Here is a 10,227-nt window from a genome sequence, read left to right as displayed (position 1 = left end):
CTGTCCCGATCCAAAGTGGAACCTCTCTGAGACGCTAAATGTTTATATCATACAAGTATGAAACTTACTAAAACAATAGATCTAAAATAAAAAATAAAAACAGTGAAACCAGCACTGGAACCGCACGTGGAAAACAAACACACACACACACACACTGACTCAGATTCAACCTTGTTTACCGGTTTATATTTGAGTACCGGTTTATATTTGAGGAAATTCGGTTTATATAAAACATGCTTCGAAAGTTGCGGCCCAGGGAAAAAAAAAAACAAGCTTGTTGATCCAGGAAAATAACCAGGTTGAGTGACACTGTAAAGGGAGACTGAAATCAAATTGTAAAGCTTTGGGGTGGAAAAAAATGCTGTGATTAAATATCACACTTCTGAGTTTCCTTATCGACACGAGGATAAGAGAAACAGAGAGGTGGGGGGGGGGGGGGGGTGTGGAGAGAGAAAGAGAGAAACAGAGACCGAGAGAGAGAGAGAGAGAGAGACTTTGACTTTTAAGTTTCGTTTATTTTCGGAAAGTCATATCACAACAGCAGAAACTTGATTACGAAGGAGCCAAAAACCAACAAAAATAAAGACAAACCACAGGAAAATGAACAGAGTATGAGAGTATGAGAGTATGAACATCTTCAGTGATAACTAGGTAGTAGGGATCTGTTGACGTCCTCACCAGGTTTGAGACAGCTGTTCACTATAAGCACAGCTCCCTCTGTAGCCCAGACCTCCTCCTTTGTACAGTTTACCTCCTTGGAGAGAGAGAGAGAGAGAGAGAGAGAGAGAGAGAGAGAGAGAGAGAGAGAGAGAGAGAGAGAGAGAGAGAGAGAGAGAGAGAAGGAGGGGGACTAATCTTTGGTGGTATTTATTGTACTTGTATAAGGTTGTTTCTGTGATGAAGCATAGAAATGTTTAATATACAATGTGAATATATATATATATATATATATATATATATATATATATATATATATATATATATATATATATATATATATATATATATATATATATATATATATATACAGTGGGGCAAAAAAGTATTTAGTCAGCCACCAATTGTGCAAGTTCTCCCACTTAAAAAGATAAGAGAGGCCTGTTATTTTCATCATAGGTATACCTCAACTATGAGAGACAAAATGAGAAAAAAAAATTCAGAAAATCACATGAATAAGAAAATGAGAAAATAAGTAATTGGTCTATAACAAAAGTTCATCTCAATACTTTGTTATATACCCTTTGTTTGCAATGACAGAGGTCAAACGTTTTCTGTAAGTCTTCACAAGGTTTTCAAACACTGTTGCTGGTATTTTGGCCCATTCCTCCATGCAGATCTCCTCGAGAGCAATGATGTTTTGGGGCTGTCGCTGGGCAACACAGACCTTCAACTCCCTCCAAAGATTTTCTATGGGGTTGAGATCTGGAGACTGGCTAGGCCACTCCAAGACCTTGAAATGCTTCTAACGAAGCCACTCCTTTGTTGCCCAGGCGGTGTGTTTGGGATCATTGTCATGCTGAAAGACCCAGCCACGTTTCATCTTCAATGCCCTTGCTGATGGAAGGAGGTTTTCACTCAATATCTCACGATACATGGCCCCATTCATTCTTTCCTTTACATGGATCAGTCGTCCTGGTCCCTCTGCAGAAAAACAGCCCCAAAGCATGATGTTTCCACCCCCATGCTTCACAGTAGGTATGGTGTTCTTTGGATGCAACTCAGCTTTCTTTCTCCTCCAAACACGACAAGTTGAGTTTTTACCAAAAAGTTATATTTTGGTTTCATCTGACCATATGACATTCTCCCAATCCTCTTCTGGATCATCCAAATGCTCTCTAGCAAACTTCAGACGGGCCTGGACATGTACTGGCTTAAGCAGGGGGACACGTCTGGCACTGCAGGATTTGAGTCCCTGGCGGCGTAGTGTGTTACTGATGGTAGCCTTTGTTACTTTGGTCCCAGCTCTCTGCAGGTCATTCACTAGGTCCCCCCGTGTGGTTCTGGGATGTTTGCTCTCCGTTCTTGTGATCATTTTGACCCCACGGGGTGAGATCTTGCGTGGAGCCCCAGATTGAGGGAGATTATCAGTGGTCTTGTATGTCTTCCATTTTCTAATAATTGCTCCCACAGTTGATTTCTTCACAACAAGCTGCTTACCTATTGCAGATTCAGTCTTCCCAGCCTGGTGCAGGTCTATAATTTTGTTTCTGTTGTCCTTTGACAGCTCTTTGGTCTTGGCCATAGTGGAGTTTGGAGTGTGACTGTTTGAGGTTGTGGACAGGTGTCTTTTATACTGATAACGAGTTCAAACAGGTGCCATTAATACAGGTAAGGAGTGGAGGACAGAGGAGCCTCTTAAAGAAAAAGTTACAGGTCTGTGAAAGCCAGAAATCTTGCTTGATTGTAGGTGACCAAATACTTATTTTACCGAGGAATTTACCAATGAATTCATTAAAAATCCTACAATGTGATTTCCTGGATTCTTTCCCCCCATTCTGTCTCTCATAGTGGAAGTGAACCTATGATGAAAATTACAGCCCTTTCTCATCTTTTTAAGTGGGAGAACTTGCACAATTGGTGGCTGACTAAATACTTTTTTGCCCCACTGTATATATTAAAACCAATCAGCCACACATTAAAACCACTGACAGGTGAAGTGAATAACATTGCTCACCTGTCAAGGGGTGGGATATATTTGGCAGTCAGTTCTTGAAGTTGATGTGTTTCTAGCAGGGAAAATGGGCAAGCGTAAGGATCTGAGCGACTTTGACAAGGACTAAATTGTGATGGCAGGACAACTCAAGAGCACAAATTGCTGAAAAAGTTAAGGCCGCTATGATAGAAAGGTGTCAGAACACACAGTGCACCACAGCTTGCTGCGTATGGGGCTTCGTAGCCACAGACCGGTCAGAGTGTCCATGCTGAGCCCTGACCACCACTAAAAGCACCTACAATGGGCACGTGAGAGTCAGAACTGGATCATGGATATATATATATATATATATATATATATATATATATATATAAAATCTAGAATCATTTTGCTGTTTATACTTAATGACAGAAAAATATATTGAAAGGAGATACTTTCCTATTTCCTATGGTACAGTGTCTAGTCTTAATATATAATATAGGCACAACTAAAGTAATGCCTGTGCAGTGTAATAGATTACATTGCATTACATTGCTTTGCATTGTATCTATGGCGTCTTTGGCTTTACGGTGCAAAATGGTTCTGGTAGGTGTTCCAGTGCAGAGCTACAGTAAATGAGTCCAAATCATTCAAAACGATCTTCATGGCAGCAGGTAATTAATGTTAGTTAATGTCCCCAAAAGTAAAGTATTGTTAGTAAAGTACTGGTAGTAGATACTATTCAAAATACATGAGCTAAAGTTCATAGCTTAAATTCAGACCTCTTTCTACAGATTTCATGGTTAATAATATCCATGATAATAATCAAACTTCGGGGCATTTGAAGCCGTTGAGGTGGCGATGACTATTAGTCGTACTACAGCTTTTTTGTAGCACCATCGGAGGAGGAGGAATGCAGCGTTGTATCGCTCCTTTCCAGATGTTGGCGAAAAACCTCGGCCGGGTCTGGTGTGTTTGGATTGGAGAGTTCCGTGGATCCAGTCCCAAGCAAACAGCGGAGGTGGATCATGTGATCTGGCCTCACATGTCATGTTGCTTTGTGACCCAACAAGGGCCTCAGTGGTTCAGCAGTGGGACGTTGGTAAATATAAATTTGGTCAATATATAAATGTTAACCGATTTTTCTTGTCTGCTTCAGAAAACAAGTAAATGTAACAGTTTGAGAATAGACGCTGGCGTTGTATTGTTCTGAAACCTGGATTAATTGTCACATCACTGATAGTGGTACATGAACATTTCACTGTCATTATTTGTAATTATTAGGATAGGTTCGCTATTTTTCGCAACTTTTTGCAATTTCCACAATACCTCCAGAGCATAAAATTGGCTGTAGCAAAGAGCTGATTTGCATAAGTGCAAAGAGTCAATAAAAGCTGGAAAGCACCTGATAAAATGCAGAGTTTTAACATAAAGACCAAAAGGGTATATGGTGAGCCTCCTGTTTTTGAAAGGGACGTTTGGCTCTTTTCTTTAAGCCTTAAATGTTTGCCCTAGGATTTTGGATTTTGAGCTGACACGCCCTCAAAAGCCAGGGCCACCGAGATCTGGAGACAAGACAAGAGCCACTTAATTCTATCAAATATCAATATGAACATATATTTATTTATTGACTAATGTCAATTTTTAAGTTGCAGGTCAATTCTGTAGGAGCTACTTTTGAATAAATAATGCTTGTATTGCTGCATGGGTAGTGAACGATATCCAGGCATTTTCCAGACATTTGGTATTTCATTAAAAACATCCTTATGGTTTCATTACATTTATATATATATATATATATATATATATCAACAACATAACAACTTTTTGTTGGGTTTAATGTGCTTAGGAAGTTAGATAACATGTAGTGTATTATTTTTTCAAATTAGCGTCTAGTTTTAAAAACTAAAATATTGTTTAAGAAAAAAAAAATTTCACGAGGAAATACACAAACAGATTGTTTAAATTTTTTTATTGAGGTTATTCTCTCACACATACACACTCACATATAAACTTTGGTTAGTGTATCAAAAAAAAAAAAATAATGTACATGCACAATCTTTGCATAGGTGGCCTTGCTATGTGTTGCTGTACTCTCTCATCCATGCACATTTTGGTGAAAAATATTATTGCTTTGAATATAAGCACGGATATAAATTTGCATTGTGCATTGCTTTTCTCAGCCTAAGCTGGTATAACAGTTACGATCGGCTAAAATCTACCAAAGTCGTGGTTAGTCAAGGGCTAGCACCGTGGGTGGGTGGTTTCCTTCACGTCCTCCTTTACTCGGCGGGCAGGACTTTGTCCAGGTAGATCTGGACGAGGGAGATGATTTTATCCAGGTGGACTCCGATTTCGGGGCGCAGGAATTGTTGGTAAACGCCTAGGCCAGCCTTTCTGGCTTGCTCCACCACGGGCGTTGCACCCTCGACCAGGCCTCTGCACACAGCACCAAAGACAGTTCAAGTTCAAGTTCAAGTTCAAGAGATTATTTGTCACGGTTTAGTAAGGCGGGGAAAAGTGTTGAAGAGGGTGTGCAGCACGAGCAAGCTGCTAGCACTGGATCGACTGCATTGACAATGTCTTTTTAATACATTTATTGCAATGCTATTTCATCCAAACGTAAACATGACCCCAACGCTAAGCTCCAGCTCTGAATCAAGACTCCGGTGCATATGCTTTGTGCCGCCCGTAGGGGGGTGGGAAACACTCACTTGGAAATGTTGAGGGCGGTCTGAAGGTAGCTATCTTTCTGCAGCTCCACGACGTAGTCCTTGGCGCTCTGGGCCGGCGTGCTTGCGCGGAGCTTCTCCACGATGGGAGCGAGCGATTCCTGCAGCTTGGCGTAGGCGTTGAGTATTCTCCTGTTGAACGTGTTCCTCATGTTGTCATACTTGTCCACAAGCTCCTTATTCGGTGTGGGGAGTTCACACAGGCTCACTGAGACTGGGGCAGAATAAAACAGAGGGTGAACATTTGCTTGTTTCAACCACCGACAGTGCGTCTGGTTGCGTCATCTAGCCAGCAAGTCATGTTAGTTTCGGCTTTCTTTGAAGTTAGTGCATTGTAATGCTGTGTGGGCTGTATTTCATATTACCCTGGAGAGCCAGGATGAGTGCCAAGGCTAGTTTTCCGTTCATCTCTGAAAGAAATGATGAAAAACAAAAAAGAATAAACACTGTAATAACTGCATCATTAATGTATTTGATTTCAACACCACTACCATAGCACTGACAACCTGAACGCGTTCTATATAGAAACACCACAGCATATTACAATCACTTATTCAATGTTTTTTCCTTTCCTGATGTCAATATTTATTACCAAGACAGTTGTTGTTTTTCGTTTTTTTTTTAAATAAGAAATGAACTAAAAGTTGCCTAAAGAGCGAGGTATTACCTGCTGGTGTGTTGGATGTTCAGATCCAAGAAGTGACAGTCTTCTCTGGAAGCGAGTTGTCTGTAGCTCGACGCTCACAGCTGGAGAGGATGATATAGGGGGGGACTGCGAGCAAACGTCATCTAATGAGCATACACACACTCCCACACATAGCCACATGCACCAAGTCCACTGGACTTGGTGTCCCCTCAAATCCAGTATGTGGAAATCTGACTTATGCAATCTTCCTTGAAGCTCTGCTTATCTACTGTATATCATAGGGTTTTTGCACTGGGAGCCCTCGTGATGATGTACACATTGTGTGAGCGGACGATAACGGTGGCGCTCCTCGGGCCGTTTCAGTGGCACAAAAAGGCAAAATGTGCACTTTTTTTTTTTTGTTTGTTTTTTTTTAGCAAATATCTGCTCATGTGATTGTGTGTGCGTTACACCGGGATTGTATACCGTTCCGCAAGGGATCGCTCACGCCGGGTCAGCTCCTCCCAGGTGGACCGAGTCCTCGACCGACTCAGCGTTTAGCCGATGCTTGTTCGTGATCACAATGCCCGATTGTTTCTGCATCTCTTGATTGATTCATTTATCTCTGGCTATCCTACATCCCCCCCCCCCCACCCCCCCCAACGCATTCACACACACACACACACACACACACACACACACACACACACACACACACACACACACGCAAACACACACGCACACACACATTTCAAATCAACATTCAACCCTCTTGTCCCATTATTTTCAGTTCAACCACAATTCCGTAGATAGACTGAGAACCACCGTGACTGTGAGTGTGAACAAATTGATGTTTACTTTAGTCAGACGCATATTCCAATGTCATTGGAGTTTATTTATTCAAAAAAGCATTTATAGTGTGACTTCAGTTTGTGTACATCATCATATTTTATTTATTTCACCCTCGGGAAACGTCCCTTGATTTCCTGTTAAACTGACGCTCTGCGGTATAGAGCCGGGTTCCGCTGTGCTCTGAGACCAGTGGAAACACAGATCAATGACTTAATAATTCAACTTTTGGAAGCGCGTGCTGTTCTGGAGTCCCTCCCACAGGAAGCTGCTCGCCGCCGAGGCCCATTCCACGTACGGGTCCGTCAGCGGCTTGACGTGGTCCTCGTAGTAGGAGCCGGCAAAGCCCAGCGCCACTTCCCCGATCCTCTGCACCCGGTCTCGGGCCGCCCTGCGATGAGCGAGTCCAAAACCCGCAAAAAATGTCAAAGGCAGGGACACGTGTTTGCACAGACACACAGGAATAATTTGTGTCAATCATTCACAAAGAGGCTTCCGCCTCCGAAAAAAGGTTTGAGGAGGATACCTGGCCTTCTCCACCGCCCTCCGAATCATTCCCACAGTGTCCACATCTTCCGCGGCCGCGGTCGGAGTCGGAGTCGGAGTCGGAGTCAGAGTCAGAGCCTGAAGCGGCTCGAACCCTGAGAGCCCGAAAGACGCGCAGAATTTAGAATCAGTGGTTGAAGGTTTTCTCCAAACACAAAGAGCTATGAGCTGCAGTCATACCTTGTATCAGCAGAATAAAGACGGTATAAATAACTTTCCTCTCCATCTGTGACCAAGAACAACGTCAAAAATAATTATTTTGCTGAAAAAGATATTTAACTTATTCAATATTCATAACAATATATCATGACGTTTGATGGAATTTTATCAGATGAACTATTAACAAATGAGCTATTACTCGAATAATGACAAAATAGGAATAGAAATTTTAAAACATAAAACTCCTTATTTAATCAACGGACGAACGGCTATTTGACGCGTTCTCTCTTCCGTGATTTAACTTCAACAAAGGAGCGAAATTTCCTTCTTTACCTTCGTTCCCGTGGCTGTGGTCAGCAAAGTATCAGATGAACCGCGTATGATCACACCTTCTTATTTGTTTTAGGTCAGCACAACACCGAGCACTGATCCACGTCACGTGACCGTTCGCTTGTTTTGCTTTTCATAATTTCACGTCGGTGCGAAAGGAGGAAAGCGATCCACGACGACGAAGACAGCAGCACGCCATCGAGCACGTGGGGTTTGCTATGGATACGTAACATTGATGATGACGGGGCTTAAATTGTTACTCCAAATGTTTTCCTTTTGTTCAAATGGTCTTGTTGAATGAAACAATGAGTTTGAAGCACGCTCGGTTCTTCTTTGCAGATTTATTTATTTATTTTCTGAAGTGACATTTGCATATCCTAGAAATCTGTCATGGTTCAGGTTCGATGCGTTTCACTACAGATGATGAGCATTGAAAAAAAGAAAGCTTAACAGTCTTGGACAAAATGGACAATAAAGATTAAAGTACAATAGAATAAATTGCGAAGTATAAATTAAATCTTAAACTAAAAATGATAATAATAATGATATAATATATATAAATTATATATAAATGTCCGGAAAAAACAGAGCAGAAATAGTCAGATATATACAAATATACAGAATGTACTAATTGTGATACTTTGCACAGGATAAATTATTGTTATATAGGGTATAAAAATAACACTGGCAATTCATTGTCTTTGTCTATGTTATTTAGGTTGTAGGCCTATGTCAAATCCAAAAGATGTGTTCCCGCAAACATACAGGGCAGATTAATATTTTATCATGTTCTGCGGCTCGTGTTTATTTTAAAGCAGAGATGCTGATATCAAAGGCTGCAGCCTGGGGGTTGTCAGCTATTGAACATGAACAAAAACATAATTACAAAAGAAGGACACGCACAGAGGCACACACAACCACAGGGACGAAGGAACGACACCTCTACAGCGATAAAACGTGCACATGCGCGTGCACGCGCACACGCACAAAACCACACTCTTTGTTAATGCTAAAGATGTTGCTCTCATTGCAGTGACCCTATGGCCACTCACTTGTGCTTTCAGTCGTGTTTAAATAGTTTGATTCAACACACACACACACACACACACACACACACACACACACGCACACACACAAATCAATTCTCTGAATATTTGCTTCTGAGTTCTTATCTCGGCGAAATGTTCACTCACTGTGAAACAGTTTAATGTTTGTCTGTCAGGGAAAAGCCATTAATTTATCAAAATCTTCACTATTCTCTGGTCTTATTGGGGTGGGGGCTGGGGGGCTTGAGCTTATTCATTATTAAACTCCTCATTTCATTGGTCGATCAACATTAGTTCAGCCACAACGCCGCTTTACCCACTTTGGTTTTGGTACCGCAGCCTATTTGGCAGCCGCCGATGTGCACTAATATGTACCGATGTACTAATATGTGCACAGGCGAGTCAAAGTCTCAGTTCTTGTACGTGGGTGAAGACCGAAGGGGAAGGGGAACAAATTAGATAAAAGTTTTTCAGCCAAGCAGGCAAGTTGCCGCGGCCAGAGTCCACGGCAGGATCAATTTAACCTCCGCAGTCCTTCAGTTCAACGCACTCTACCCTTCTGGGTTTGATGAGATTAAAGTCGAACGCGGCAGCGATGATGATTCATTCATCGTCGCGGCTTCATTGAGGGAAAGCACAGGACTGAAACGGGGATTTGGAGCTCGGGAGTTAAACCTCGAGGGTCGTCCGCAGTGAATATGTGATCTTCTTCTCACAGCTGTCCAAACAAAATCCAAAAAATGAAAACACACGTCCAATTTCTCATTTTGGCAACAGCGATATGGGGAGGTTTTCCAGGGGAGGATAAGTCTTTAAGATCTTGCTGTCACGACAGCTACGACTAACTTGAAATGAATTAGGGTAATATACAATAGAGAGAATACTTTATTAATCCCCATACTCCATGAGTCCAAAAAGCAGTTTTTGTTCGAGAGCACTTTTGATTATCTTCTTCTTCTTCTTCTTCCTCCGGCTGCTCCCTTTAGGGGTCACCACAGCGGATCACCTGCCTCCAATACCTTCTGTTCTGTGATTATCATTCTATTTATTTATTTGTCTGTCTGTCTGTCTGTCTGTCTATCTATCTATATCTATCTATCTATCAGAATGACGGCCACGTCAGCGGCCTCACCGAACATCTTAAATTGATTGAATTGACCCCGACCCATATCTTAATTGAGTCACGGGGAGACACAACAGCGTGACTCCGTGTGCGACCTGCGACCCCTGTTCTCAGACCGCCAGCGTCTTTCTCCTTTCGCCGGCCCCGGTGGAGCCAGTTCCAGCAAACTGGTCCGGCCGTGGATT

At 42.1% G+C, this 10,227-nt stretch overlaps 1 protein-coding gene across 1 annotated transcript; it reads right to left on the bottom strand.

The window, feature by feature from the left end:
- Window positions 1-4,613: 4,613 nt before the first annotated feature.
- apoa2 (apolipoprotein A-II) lies at window positions 4,614-6,093 on the bottom strand. The gene is made up of 4 exons (XM_080005032.1): window positions 6,032-6,093; window positions 5,730-5,774; window positions 5,347-5,578; window positions 4,614-5,071 (listed from the first exon to the last, which is right to left on the bottom strand). The coding sequence occupies exons 2-4, from the start codon at window positions 5,770-5,772 to the stop codon at window positions 4,915-4,917; spliced, it is 432 nt and encodes a 143-aa protein (XP_079861158.1). The 5' UTR covers window positions 5,773-5,774; window positions 6,032-6,093; the 3' UTR covers window positions 4,614-4,914.
- Window positions 6,094-10,227: the final 4,134 nt, after the last annotated feature.

The sequence above is a fragment of the Zeus faber genome (genome assembly GCF_960531495.2).
Source record: "Zeus faber genome assembly, chromosome: 8".
NCBI classification, from domain to species: Eukaryota; Metazoa; Chordata; class Actinopteri; order Zeiformes; family Zeidae; genus Zeus; species Zeus faber.
Note: the sequence above shows the minus strand (reverse complement) of the source record. Positions and strands in the feature narration are given on the sequence as shown.

Excerpts from the sequence above, each read along its gene's own strand:
- apoa2 (XM_080005032.1), bottom strand. The coding sequence starts at position 5,772 with ATGAACGGAAAACTAGCCTTGGCACTCATCCTGGCTCTCCAGG. Across the intron at positions 5,579-5,729 it reads ACTCATCCTGGCTCTCCAGG|TCTCAGTGAGCCTGTGTGAA; the intron begins GTAATATGAAAT and ends ATTCTGCCCCAG. Across the intron at positions 5,072-5,346 it reads ACCGCCCTCAACATTTCCAA|AGGCCTGGTCGAGGGTGCAA; the intron begins GTGAGTGTTTCC and ends TGCTGTGTGCAG.